Source organism: Nanorana parkeri, unplaced genomic scaffold (assembly GCF_000935625.1).
Source record: "Nanorana parkeri isolate BGI_ZX_2015 unplaced genomic scaffold, ASM93562v1 scaffold1834, whole genome shotgun sequence".
Classification (NCBI taxonomy): Eukaryota; Metazoa; Chordata; class Amphibia; order Anura; family Dicroglossidae; genus Nanorana; species Nanorana parkeri.
The window spans coordinates 98,881-113,548 of NW_017308102.1; the positions used below are offsets into that span (position 1 = coordinate 98,881).

At 46.0% G+C, this 14,668-nt stretch overlaps 1 protein-coding gene across 1 annotated transcript in view; it reads right to left on the reverse strand.

The window, feature by feature from the left end:
* The window catches only part of SYT13 (synaptotagmin 13), a 17,183-nt gene extending 2,986 nt beyond the window's left edge, over positions 1–14,197 (reverse strand). The window contains exons 1-4 of the mRNA XM_018571773.1: positions 13,689–14,197; positions 6,519–6,720; positions 4,939–5,073; positions 2,781–3,094 (exon numbers count right to left, since the gene is read on the reverse strand). Of these exons, the coding sequence (XP_018427275.1) occupies positions 2,781–3,094; positions 4,939–5,073; positions 6,519–6,720; positions 13,689–13,859 (822 nt within the window). The 5' untranslated portion in view covers positions 13,860–14,197. The remainder of the gene's footprint in view (positions 1–2,780; positions 3,095–4,938; positions 5,074–6,518; positions 6,721–13,688) is intronic.
* Positions 14,198–14,668: the final 471 nt, after the last annotated feature.

Sequence of the window (14,668 nt, forward strand, 5' to 3'; positions counted from 1 at the left end):
CTTCCCCCTTCCCCACCCTCCTCTCTACAAGTGATTCAGGAATGATCTGCACCAGCCGTTTCCTCCAGGGTCCCTGATGACGCAGGCAGCCATCTCCGCTCTAATCTAGGACAAGCTGATCCTGGGAGGAGATGCCTCAGGTCTATGCTCTCTAACCAAAGCTTGAATGCTGCAACTGAAATACAGATGTTATCAGACTACCTGTCATCAGAACATGCTAGTGGCTGAAAGAGCAACTGTGCCCCAAAGCGGGGCTCAGAGAAAAACTAAGACACCTTCCTAAAGTCATGCCTTCCACTCAGGCATCCCTACACGGTGGTGGAGGAGCACCTGCATGGGTAAAGCACACAATCACTTTAAATGCCAACTCCAACTCCATTTCCCCATCCCATACAACCAATAGAACTGTAAATTAGTAGGATGCTGTAATTTGTGAAGTCAATAACTGCACCAGGATTTACATTGTGGTGTCATCTCTAGGCTGGCATCTCAGTCCAGCAAGTAGATTCTTGCCCTGGATGATGCATGAACAAACATGGCGCTGCCATGCTTCTGGACAGAATAGCAGATTTTTTTATTTAACTAGGTCCCCAGGCAGGGTACAAAAACAGCAGCCCAGGCTTAAATACTCACCTGTATTTAGGAGTTCTACCCCCCGCAGTACCTCTATTCCACCACAAGATGCACTCAGTCTTCTCATAGCTCTACCCCCCGCAGTACCTCAATTCCACCAGAAAGATGCCCTCAGTCTTCTCATAATTTTACCCCCCCGCAGTATCTCTATTCTGCCACAAGATGCCTTCGGTCTTCTCATAGTTCTACCCCCTGAAGTAAATCTATTCCACCACAAGATGCCCTTGTCCTTCTCATAATTTTACCCCCTGCAGTACCTCTATTCCACCACAAGGTGCTCTCGGTGTTCTCATAATTCTACCCCCGCAGTACCTCTATGTCACCACAAGGTGCTCTCGGTCTTCTCATAATTCTACCCCCGCAGTACCTCTATTCTACCACCAGATGCCCTCGTTCTTGTCATGGTCCTACCCCCTGCAGTACCTCTATTCAGCCACAAGATGCAATTGGTCTTCTCATAGTTCTACCCCCTGCAGTACCTTTATTTCACCACCAGATGCCCTCTGTCTTCTCATAGTTCTACCCCCAGGAGTACCTCTATTCCGACAACAGATGCCCTGGGTCTTCTCATAGTCCTACCTCCTGCAGTACCTCTCTTTCACCACTGCCCTCAGTCTTCTCACCATTCAACCCTGATAATAACACTTTCATTTCCACATAATTCAAACCCCAATCACTGAAAATACTACAAATGAATGAGGTCATAACCGCCGCCCCCTGATCTTGTGCGGGGTGAGGGACCCTTTAGACTCCTCTATTGTGGTTAAACTTGGCTCCCTCTTGCCTCTCACATTAGAAATATCAAGCCTGCTGGACCCGGAACAGAATGCTGCACAGTGGATGAATATGACGAATCACAGTTCTGAGTTAGCAATTCCTACTGTGACGTCTGTTGCTAAATATAGTCAGCATCAGACGTAATTATTCTGCGGTGGAATTTTTTTATTGTGCGATGCCGTGATTGAGGCATTTCAGCTCTTCTCCCCGGTGTGATCATTCTACGCTGTGTGAATTTACTACGCACGCTCCTCTGCCATAAAATATCTGCACCTCCCCGATGATGGCAATTTATAGAGTAGATGAAAATGTTCTACATACAAAGAGCTTAATCAAAGGATTTCATTGTAATACACGGAGCTGCTGAGATCATTAAATCCTAAAATGTTACCCCGCTATTAATAAGCATTGGAGCAGCACAGAGATCCGCGCACCACATCCCCAAATCATAGCGTATAAATAACTGTCGGTGTTCTGGGACTTTTCAGGTGCTACAATGATTTACTCCAGATTCATTATAGACAAAACATTTTTTTGTACAATGTATAAAATTAAAGTGACACCAAACTCGTGAATTAAATCCTAAAAAAATGCATTCAAGTTCTATAAATATTAACAACAATGGAGCAGTTGCCCATGACAACCAATTAGCTTCTCAGTCTCATTTTTCAAATCTTACCTGAGCAAACTGAAGAGAGAAGCTGATTCCTTGCCATGGGCAACTGCTCCTGTTTTGATCAATTCCCCCCCCCACCTTCCTTCTGGAGGGGGGCTACTTTTGTTCCCCATGGTCCCTGTGTGTGTTGTAAAGTAGTCACCACTCCAAGCTCGCTCCTGTGATGGACTACAATCTGAATACAAATGAACTAGCTGAACGTGAGATTGTAGTCCATCACAGGAGTGAGCTTGGAGCTGAGGCTCCCAGACCCGAATGGCATTCAGGATCCGAATTTCCAAATTGCATTGGGGAGCTACCGAATGCCATTCGGATCTGGGAGCCTCAGCTTTAGTAACATATGTATATGGCTCCCAGACCCGAATGGCATTCCGGAACTCCCTAATGCATTTCGGAAATCCGGATCCTGAATGCCATTCGGGTCTGGGAGCCTCAGCTTTAGTATCAATATCTGTATATGGTTTTCTGTGTTATTCATAACGAATATTCGCAAACTCATCCGAAACTAACGAAAATTCGGATTTCGTCCGAATCTAAAACCCGACCCGAATTCAATTTCGGATCCGAATCCCGAAGTAAAGAAATATCCAAACTAAATTATTCTGCAGCTTCCTGACTAATAGGGGAGCTCCCATTGCATCTTGGGAAAGCCTTTTGTTTTTCTCCTGGTCCAGACATTGGCTGTTCCACTCACCTTTTCGGGTGCCCTGAGATCCACCCACCGCGCAGTGCCAAACGGTATGCCGACATTGGCCAAGCTCAGGGTGATCTCCCCGACCACCTGGTGCCTAGAGAAGCGGTCGGAGTTGCGCAGGGTGAGGGTCAGCGTGGCTTGGGCTCGGTCCTCCTCCTGCAGGGGGAACAATAGGGCTTCTTCCCAAACTGTGTGCGCGGTTCTTTTTATCAAGGCCGTCTGCGCCTCCGTCTGTCCGCGCTGAGTGTTCAGCATGCCCGAGACGTAGCAGTGGCTCCCAGAATCCTCCTCTCCAGGAAGCAGCACACCTACGGCTTAAGCACAGGGCAAAAAGATTTTCATGTATTCATGTTCAAACAGCTTTCAGGGTTACCTGTTAGAGAAGATCTCCGGGCAGAAGAAAATGGAGCCCTTGCAGTGGGGCTACCCCAGCACTGCAAGGGTTACGTTTTCCTCTGCCCGGAGATCTTCTTTAAATGACATTATTTACATAAGAGTTTAAGCCTTATTCAAAGTGTATCTAAACCCAAAAGGATAAGTATTTTACATGATAAAGAAAGTTCTTTGTACTTTCTTTTAATCTCAAAGGGAATAGCATTGCTGGCAACATCAACGGGTACTTTCTGTACTTGCTGAAAATGTTTCCCTGAAATGTGAAAACTAATGCAGCCAACACATCTAAGCACTGGTAGGCTGCAATATATTGAATTTTTTTCTTCTGGGGTTTGGATACGCTTTTAGGATAGTTGGTGGATCCATGTGTTTTCCTGTATTGGTCATCTGCACATCCAGAACCAGGGCAAGATTCCCACAAGGCCACCCAAGGCCCGGCCTCAGGGCAGCAGGAAGTAGAGGGGCGGCAGGGGTATGCAATTCCTATTGCCCAATGCCCGGGACATGCAGTTCCGGGCCCCGGGCGGGTAGTTTTTTTTACATTCAGCCCTGCCCTGGGCAACCAGAGCTAAATGTAGAGCCACTCGTTTTGTACAAGTGATCTCTGCAATGTCGCAGAGGAGATATTACTTGTATGCAGCCTGCAGGTCTGAGCCCTCCAAAGCCGCCCCCCCTCCCCCTACTGGCTACCTCTCTCCCCACCGGCCGCCTCTCTCCTTGCTGGCCACCTCCCTCCTTGCGTGGTTTTCGAGGTCCGCCGCTCTTCTGGGGGACCCGGGACCATGCCAAAGTAGTTTAGGATGGAGAGCGGGGATCAGAGCGGAGAAAGTCCGCTCTCCGCTCTGCTCCATTTAAGCACTGAGAAGGGAGAGCTTGCAGCCTTCCCATCTCAGCTGTCACAGGAGAGCCAGCACAGTGCTGAGCTAGAACTCCTTCAAGAGAAGATAATCTGTCACCTCCAAATGCTGTCACACAGGGGATTATTACTCCCTGTGTGATAGCAATAAAGTTAAGTGGAAAAAAAAAAGAAGAATTGATAAACAAATTGAGGAACCTAACCTAGCCTTGGGGCAGCAGATAGGGTAAGGCTGGGTTCACACCATTTTCTGGAACAGATCTGGAACATGTTGTATTGTGGTGTATTGCGTTTTTGATGCGTCTTTGATGTGTTTTTGATGTGTTCCAGTGCATTCCAGACCAGACAAAATAGGGCAAGCAGTATTTTTCTGGTCTGGAGCGGACTGCACTGGTGGGAACAGAGGCCAGAAATAGCATAGGGATACATTGGGATGCATTTTGGGTCCGGAAACAATCTGGTCTGGTCTTGAGGTGATCTGGAGGTGGTGTGAACTAGCCCTCAGGGTCCATTCACACCACATCCAGATCATCTCCAGGCCAGACCCGGTTGTTAACAGACCCAAAATGCATCCCAATGTATCCCTATGCTATTTCTGGCCTCTGTTCACACCAGTGCAGTCCGTTCCAGACCAGAAAAATACTGCTCGTCTCATTTTGTCTGGTCTGGAATGCACTGGAACCTGGGGCAGGTTCACACCATTTCCCTGACCAAATCTGGCCCAGAAAATGGTGTGAACCTGCCCTGAATCCGGCCCTGTACAGAACAGCTGGTTTCCCATATTTGACTTTGTTCAACGTCCAGAAGGAGTTTAGGAAAAAAGGATGCTCAAAACTTGTTTCTTCTTAACATAATAGCACTTCTGATGTAAGCTTCAATCAAAGAACTAATGCATGCGGAAGGACTTACCTTCAAGGAAAGACACACAGAGCTCAGCTGTCTGCCGGTCATAACCGAGGGAGTAACGCAGCTTTGGTACATGCTGCGGGCTGCTCGCTTTCTTCGCGTCCTCGCTGTCAGAAGGAGGAGTATTCACACACTGATCTGTAGATAGATCAATTCAATAGATTATATGAGATAGATATTTGATAGGCAGATCATCAGAACACCTAATAGACAGATAGATAGATACGACAGACAGACAGATACGATAGACAGACAGACAGACAGACAGACAGACAGACAGACAGACAGACAGACAGACAGACAGACAGACAGATAGACAGACAGATAGATAGATACGATAGATAGATAGATAGATAGATAGATAGATAGATAGATAGATAGATAGATAGATAGATATCTTATGTATCATGTACAATAGACAGCTGACTGATCTCCAATGTATCTGGTTTCCCTCCAGAAAGGACTTGTATACAACACATTCGTGATTTGAATGCAGATGAGGCCCCGGTGACAGTTCTCAGCGCCGTGCACGGCACAAGATGAGTGATCATGGCTTCTTAATGACATCTGTCCCACATGTGACACAATCTACAGACATCTCCAGGATGAGTCACTGGCGATTATAACGTTATCGCTCTCACACCGAAACAGCCTACACTCAAAACCAAGAGGACTGTGGAGGACACTTATGACAAGTCACGCTTCTCTTCCCCTTTATTGCGGTTGTTATAGGAATGACTGTTACACAACAAGTCCGCCATGACACGGGTTCATCAGTTTTTGGGGAGCTGAATCATCCAGAAGCAACTCAATTCCTTTATGAACCACAGATATCAATTAACAAAAAATTGCACTGCAACCAAACAAATGATAAATAGTAGCAATAGAATAATATTAATTATAATAATAATAACAATAATATATTGTATAAATAAATAAAAGTAAGTAAATATGGATACAAAAGGAAGAAGCTGTAGCGTCTGTGGGCACCTGGTTGTATCTGTATGTGTTCTGGCTTCTTCACCATTACAGATATATATATAGTGTACATACTATATATATCTGCCCTAATGCTGGCTGACTATACACATGGGCAATGATTTTCAACTATCTTTTGATTACAAAATAATCAAATACATCAGGTCAACCTGCCATTATCCCAATTATATAAATACATACTCCCGTAGGGACAGGTAACTTCAGTCCGTCTGATCTTTGGCTATACCCTGCACAAGGAGAGAGAGCAGCAGTGAGCAGTCTTTATTACAGGAGGGGGTGGAGACAAGACCAGTCACCCTGCACATGGAGATAGAGCAGCAGTGGGCGGTCTTTATTACAGGAGGGGGCGGAGACAAGACCAGTCACCCTGCACAAGGAGAGAGAGCAGCAGTGACCAGTCTTTATTACAGGAATCTCCTTCACATAGTACACTAGTAGTTTTAGGCTGGATTACTACAAATATGTGATGGAAATACACAACGCACACTGAGATTCAACTAACAATGCACATGCTGCTTGTATTTAGACAAAATATTGGTTTTAGTCGGTGTTCAGCTTTAACAAACCTACTTTTTGATCTTTACCTGATATCAGCACTCCTGAAATAGTTTTCAGCGTTGGGCTTTCTCCAGCCTCATTTGCATCCAACTCGTCGCTTCCCACCGCCTTCAAAGAGCGATCTTTGCAATTAACGATCTCCGGAGACGTCTGCTTAGAGGAGATGACGTAAGGGAAGCGGAGCTGCGCCTGGGGCTGGACCGGCTCCGTGCATTTATAAACATTCATCTGAGAGAAGAGAGGAGGAAGACTGAGCTATAGAAAGTTCTTGATGATATGAGGTCAAAAGTATCCTTGTATCCATGAATCCAAAATCCAAAAAGACCACGATGGCCTTAATTATTAGGTATCTTTCAGCCAATGAAGGGACCAATCAAGGCTCAAGAAATACAATACAAAGGATCTGACTGGACCAAATGGCCAAGTTTTCAACTGTTGTAGGGAACTTTATTAGCTGTTTTTCTAAATACTTCCCCAGGTGCCAGGGCCTTTCCTAGACTTATAGCATCCTGAGGCCAGGAAGGTGTGGATGGTAATGAATGTTCCTTTGGGGGGGTTGGTTGGTAATGGTTATGATTGCTCCACAAAACCATCTCCAGCCCTGTCTGCCATCCCGCCCAGCTCACTGATTGGCAGGAGCTGGGTGGGATGGCAGCCTGAGCATTCCACTCAGTTCCTGGCAACAAGGGACATTAGTGAGGGCCCCGTTCCTACCAAGGCATATCGTGAACACACGTCAAATGTGCACAAACATGCATGCTTGGAGACGCGTTAATGATACGTGCGCAACCATTGGACGGGCTTCCATTGCCTTTACTATGTACCCCAGATGTGGCTGAGCAAAGGCAAAAGGCATTTGGTGAATGAAGAACAAAAAACAGAGCGAGAAGTGCTACAACCAAATGGATGGAGAAATTGAGGGATATCAAGCCAGGGGGGCTGGGGCAGAAAATTGGTGTTGCTGAAAAATATATAGAGATATATATTAGGGATGTACCGAATCCTTTTCGGGCGATATGTTTCGGCGGCCGATATATCGGTACATCCCTAATATATATCTCTATATATTTTTCAGCAACACCAATTTTCTGCCCCAGCCCCCCTGGCTTGATATCCCTTAATTTCTCCATCCATTTGGATGTAGCGCTACTCACTCGGTTTTTTGTTCTTCATGCACACTAGTTGGACACCCCGGTCCATACTAAACAGAAGTTGCACACCGTCCCTACCCCACTCAAATCCTTGCTTACTGCCCCCCCTCCTCCCTGGAGAGCGCTGTCACATAGGACTCAAATCTTCAACTTTCCAAAAGTGATTTGGTGCGCACAAAGTGGATTTATATCCTTTATGGTTATTGAGAAATATATTGATATGAACATCTTTCATGCTCATAGTTAAGCTTTAGGTTTTTCTCCTTTAAACGCCAGAATTACCTGGTGATACTTCTTTTAAATTCAGATTTGGCTGCTCTTCCAGTAATTAGTAGGAGACGTCAACAAGCTCTGCTATGTAAGTGACAAGTGGGGACAGAACTTTTGAGACGGGTGAAAAGCGTGACTTTCCTGTAATAGCTGCCGTCACCTAGGGATCGCCCGGGATTCTCTACCGCTGCCTGAACTCATTTAGAGATTCCACACTAACATGTTTTCTTCCTCTTCACTGAATATGTTGCCTGGTAACTGCTCGGCTGTGAGAAGAGTTTTGCGGGACCTGCTGTGTACAAGATTTTACAGTAATAAGCCATTATGGGTACTCTGAAAAGTTCTAGTTCAGTGAATGAGGAGAAGTGGGTTACGAATTCTATGGAATTATTCTTCTTTTGATGTCTTCTAGGATTCATTTTATTCCTTTTTTTTAACTATGGAGGGGCTCGCCAATTGTGGACTTCAGATAGGGATGAAAAGGTGCTAACTTGGTCCATTGTATCCATTAAGTATCTCCAGTTTTGACCCTTGGATTCTTATACCAGGTTTGCTGGGACAGTCCCACATCTTGGCCCTCTGTTCTGCTGAAGCTATGTCCGGGAGGCCGGGGGGCCATGTCCTGAGATCACAGGATCATCAACCTTATTTGACTTACTGCACATGCTCAATAACCCATAAAGGTATTAATTTCAGGGATCAGGGGCTGGCAGTCCCCACATATTTGGAGGTGGAATCTTGCTGAAACCAACCCCTAAAGTGACTGTGATGGGCAGTCCCCACATATTTAAAAGGTAGGATCTTGCCAGGACCAACCCTTAAAGTGGACGTGATCAGCAGCCACCACATATTTAAAGGTGGGATCTTGCCGAGACCAACCAATAAAGTGGGTGTGATGGGCGGTCTCCCCATGTTTAGAGGTAGGATCTTGCCAAGACTAACCCTTAAGTAGGCCTGATGGACGGTCCCCGCATACTTAAAGGTGTATTCTCTCCAGGACAAACCCTTAGTGGGTGTGATAGGCAGTTCCCACCTATTTAGAGGTAGGATCTTGCTGAGACCAACCCTTAAAGTGGGTGTGATGGGCAGTCCCCACATATTTAGAAGTAGGATCTTGCCAAGACTAATCACTAAAGTGGGTTTGATGGGCAGTCCTCACATATTTAGAGGTAGGATCTTGCCAAGACTAACCCTTAAAGTAGGCGTAGTAAACAGTCCCCACATATTTAAAAGGTGTGTTCTAGCCAGGACCAACCTGTAGAGTGGGTGTAACGAGGAGTTCCTACATATTTAGAGGTGAGGTCTGGGCAGGACAAACCTGAACCTCACTAAAACTTCTTATCACTGTCCCCATTTAATTGCAGCCATTCACATCTGAAGACAATTGTGCGACAGTCGTGCAGTTTAGCTGTTACTGATCCCACAACTTCCATTTAAAATGAATAATTTGGTCTCATTCCATAAAGTAATACAAATGGCAATGTTGACATGCAGAGTATGTTAACCTATAGTATCCAGTCATACTTCAGTCCGCTTAGTTACTGTATATTAGAATTGGGTCAATGATTGTTGATCTGCATTGATTCCTAAATGTTTCTGTATTATACGATTGGTTTTTGCATTACTGAATGAGCCTGGCAGACACTTCACCTCTTCAATAAGGACCCAGATGGTATCTGAGATGACTTCTTTGTAAGAGATGAATCATTTCCCTTATCAGATACTTCCTTTTAATCACTGCTGTCAGGGACAAGATTTTCTTGAAGGGATCCAACTTTCACTGGGGCCAAGAAAATGACTTTTTAAAGCTGAACTGCAGACAAACAGCTAAATACACAGATAAAGTGCTGCATATTGTATTGTGTATGGGCAGGGGCATCCCTATATCTCTCACTGCCTGAGGCCTGGGGGCGGGGTGGGTGGTTGTGTGTGCTGGTGGTGCAAAATGGGGGGGAGGGGGTTGGTGTGGTGGTGGATCATGGCGGTGCAGGTCTGGGGGGGGTTATTGTGTGTCTTGGCGGTGCAGGTCCAGTGGGGGTCGGGGATCCGGGGTACAGTGCTGGGTGCCATTCCAGTGCCTCTGTCTGGCATCCCACCCAGCTCCTGGCAACCAGTGACGTCAGTGAGGTGAGCGGAAGAGGCAGAGCATCACAGGTTGCTTTGAGCTCTTAGTAACCGGAGATGCCCCGGTTACTAAGGGCTGCCCCCCTCCCCCCACACATGACCCAATGAGATGCCACCTGAGGCAACCACCTCAGGCTGCCTCATTATATTGGGAGCCCTGTATATGGGAGCTGCCAAAGGATTTGCTTTCTTTCGATTCATTCCTGAGATTTACACAGCCCACTCTGAGAGGGCAGAAGTGGAACGACTGCACACTCGGCCTCAGCCTGCATAGAGACTTTCCAACTCACAGGGAACAATAGTCTAAGCTCCTGTAGGCTGAAAGGAATCTTCACTGGGGCATTTAGCCCTTTACATACACACAGTAGCCACCATCCAGTGTTTAAACTGAAACAGGTACCGTTCACTGAGTCCGCTGTTGTAATTCTGACCTTTAAAAAAAGTCATAGTCACTCGCTTCCACACCAAGGCAGGAATGTAACAGAATTTACACTACAGTAGCTTTTTCAAAGAGGCAAAATTCTTGAATTTCTAGTTGGAGCATTCAGAAATTCATCCTAATGATTTTTAAACTTTGTTTTAATGAAAAGAAAAGAAAAAACAGTGACGGGTATATTTACAGGAAATATATTGTAAAACAGACATAAGCAACAGTAAAACAAAAGTGTAATGTGGAGAAAGAAAGGGGATTTACCTGGCTAGGTAATTTAAGTGCACTGTGCAGGGTAGTCAAACCTATTGAACTGTGCAATGTAAAAGAGAAGACACTGTGAGAGCCAATGAAAGCAGTCATGTCGATAAAAGATTATACGCTGAGTGGCCACATTATTATGACCACCTGACGTTTGTAGGTAAATTAGCTATAATTTGGAGCTGAAGTTGCTAGAGGGCCAGACCATTATAAATAGCGGGTTGTTTACCACAACAGTAGAAGTGATTTGTTTTTGAAGATACGGGGAAACAACGCAATTTCACAGCCTTTCAACGTGGGATGATTGTTGGCGCTCGGAGCCATGGAGCGAGTATCAGCAAAACAGCCGAATTCATTAAATGTTCAAGAGGGGCTCATTAAAGTGTTTAAAGACCGGACTGTCAGCCGAAAATCTGGGTCTGAACGTGCGAATTGTGGCCGTCAGCGACTAGTCAATGTTAGGGCAGAACGGGGGAGGGGCAAGACTGGTACAAGACAACAGAAGGGCAACAGTGCCGTGTCAGATTCCTCGCATCACCTTTCAACATCTCGTGGAGTCACGAGGCGGCCCAACGAAGTACTGATGGGGTGGTCATAATAATCTGGCCACTCAGTGTATATCGCTCTCTCTATACTATGCAGCCACATATTACACCAGGGTAGGGGGATCACAAGAGTTTTGACCTGGGAGAGCAGTCAATTTTTGTGTACCAATTGTGCATTCACATCTCTGGAAATAGTTGCCAGCATCTATTTTCCAGCATGTGGGATGATCCTGACAACAGCCCTGGCTAGTTTTGTTTCTCATACACTCTTCAATGCTCAATAATGACCCCTGGAACTGATTGCTGCCATCAATGCCGGGAACAATCATTACAAGTACATATAATTTCTCTATTGACAGCCTCATAAACATATATCATGTGGCTCTTGTAAGGACTAACAGATGCAGGTGGGTGCGGTTGTGCAGATCTGGGTTTTATCTCAGCAGATTGGAGCTGAAGACTCATGTTTCGATGTTACAATGGAGATATCATTCTAGCTCTAGATGGCTCATTTACAGGAAACTTGCCATTATGGGAATGATAGAAGCTCAGTTCATAAAGCTAACCAGGATAAGAATCTCTCAATTATTGGTGACAATTATTTTTAGCCTAATCAATGAGATTTGAAAAATACAGTCACATGGCTGAAAATAAAGATACTTATCCTTGTAAGGTGTAAAGCCTTGTGAATTGAGTCTATGGACGGCCATTGTTGACCTCCTAAGATACCGACCAACAAGAATACATACAGTGAAGTCTGTAATCCCGAACCTCATACTCAATGGCGTCCCGAGGCCGGGTGTCACCTGGTCTCCAGACCGGGTGACACCCCGCCGTTTTGTGATCGCACCTGCACGTGACGTCACCTTGCGCATGCACAATTACATCATTACGGAGCTCGCCCATCTTACTGACGCCTGCCAGCGGCCATCTTAGTGATGGATGCCGGCAGAGAGAGGAGAGGACGTTCACCCGGCGGGATGAGGTGTGCCGCCAGGTCCCCTCCTTTCTCCTGACACTTTCAGGCTCTCGGGCCATGACAGAGTGCCCGACTTTTTAGAGGGGGGGGTGACACCAAAATGATGCCAGTCATTTTAGTGTCACCCCTGCAATGGTGACACCCGGGTGCGGGCCGCACCCCCCGCACCCGCCTTGTGACACCACTGCTCATTCTCATTCTGGGTCAGTGACTAAGAAAGTCTAGAAGCCAGCTTACACTTTCACAAGGAGGTCAACAATAGTAGACTGTGAGGGGGATTTATCAAAACTGTAGCAGACAGAATATGGAGCAGATTTGCACTGCAGCCAATCATTTTCTCTCTCTCATTTTCAAATCTTACTAAAGAGAGATGCTGATTGGTTGCCATGGGCAACTGCTCCAGATTTTGTTTGCTTCAGTTTTGATAAATTCCCCCCCCATGTGTTTGTTTCACGACAGGTTTTCAAGTAATGCAATGAACATTGGATATACTGTATGCAGCATGCTGTAACCCCTGGTAACCAACCTGCTTTCAACATTCAACAGCTTAAATCAGTCAGTACAATGATACATTCTGATGTGTTGGCATGGGCAATTTCTCTCTTGCCTAATGCCTTATTAAAGAAGAACTCTGGGTAAAAAAAAATTATCACAGTCAGGTGGCTCGGAGGACCGGGTGAGTATAATTTTGTTATTTTTGACCCTAGACAAAAAATTAAGCATTTAACCCTTGCAGTCCCGGGGTAGCCCCACTGCAAGGGTTAAAGGCTCGTTTTTTGCCTAGGGTAAAAAAAAAAAAAAAACTTATACTCACCCGGTCCTCTGAACCAGACAGCTGTGATAGAGCTCCTTCCTCCACTACAGCGATGGTATGTCCCTCAGTGTCCACATATCCTATACATTGTATAGAGTGTGATGACTCAGAGACCTTAGACCGCTGCAGCTGAGGGGGAGAAAGGCTCCAGGGACCTGTCTAACCAGCTCAAAGGGTCAGGTGACTAGCTTTTTTCAAATTTTTGACCCTAGGCAAAAACGAGCAGTTAACCCTTCCACTGCAGGGGATGCCCCACTTCAAGGGTTGATAAAATGTTGTACCCACAGTTCTGCTTTAATGGAAACCTACACAGAGAAACATGCTTAGCGTGCCAGAGCTGCAAAACTCGAGTTGCCCGGCTCTCTCTGGCATCAGTTCTTCCTCACTCACTGACCTGTTACAAGCCTGCAGCAAGTTAGTTAGGGCCCTTGATCTGCACACTTGTGCCAGGTCAGAAGCTACAGAAGCCATTGTTCCAGGTTGACAGCCAAGGAACAGCAGCTAACACATTGTCCCCAGTGCAGAGCGGTGAAGAACACAGCAGGCCATGCTTAGCCACCCCTGGGTGATGCCCTCACGAACCATGACCCAACACAGGTGACACAAAACAACTTGTACATACCACTTGCCCCGGCTGTAGAACGCTGGCCATGGTGACCGGCGTCCCTTCCCCGCTGTCCGGTGACTTCTTCTTCTGTAGGTGCTTGCACAGGCACACGAGTCCGCAAAGGGCAATGAGACCCGAAGCCGTGCCCAGGGTAGCCCCCATGGCTATTAAAGGTGCAACGATCATCTTGAGATTCGGAGTGGTGGAACCTGCAGCTGGAATGTTCAGCGTGGCATCGCCAGCTTCATTCCTGCCCCTTTCCGAAGGCAGAACGTTGAGATGATTCCAAGTTCCTGGAGAGTATCGGAGCTCGATGTACGATAGCCGGCTTCTACTGCTGCGGCTGCTGCTCAACACTGAGCTCTTAGTCTCTCCAGGGAAGAAGACTTGATTGCTGCACACGTCACTGGCTGAGATTGGGGCTGCTGGTTGGCGTTCACGCGTACACTTCTCTATTCTCTCCCTCAGGCTTTGAACTTCAAGCTCTGCTGGAAATGCCACTACGTGAATTAAATAACAGGCTTTGCCGACACAGTACTTGGAATCCTCACTCTCTCCACTATAACTGAAATATCCTTTATTCCCACCCAAAATAAAAGACATCAGCGCTCCCACAGCTCACACTAATGGCATCCGCAAGCTCTTTAACCCTTTCACAGCCAGCTTGCTCTCTAGGTGGCTGAACCAACCATGCAATTTGTTTTCACAAGCATGTTACATCCGTAAAAGATTCTCCCAAGCCATGGTTTTTTTTTGGGAGAGAGAGTGCAGAACCTATAGAATTACAAAAATGGCGATATATCAGGTTTTTTTTTTTAACGTCCCATGATAAACACGCAAATGGTAACCAAAGCTAAGGAACAAATTGAGATATTTAAATTTTCCAAAATTTTAGGGAAAATTGGCAAAAATAAGTCAACATTTTGTTGAAATGCATTGAAGTCAATGGGGAAGATGAAATGAAGGTGGGTTTTAAGGGGGCAGTGGGCTTTTAA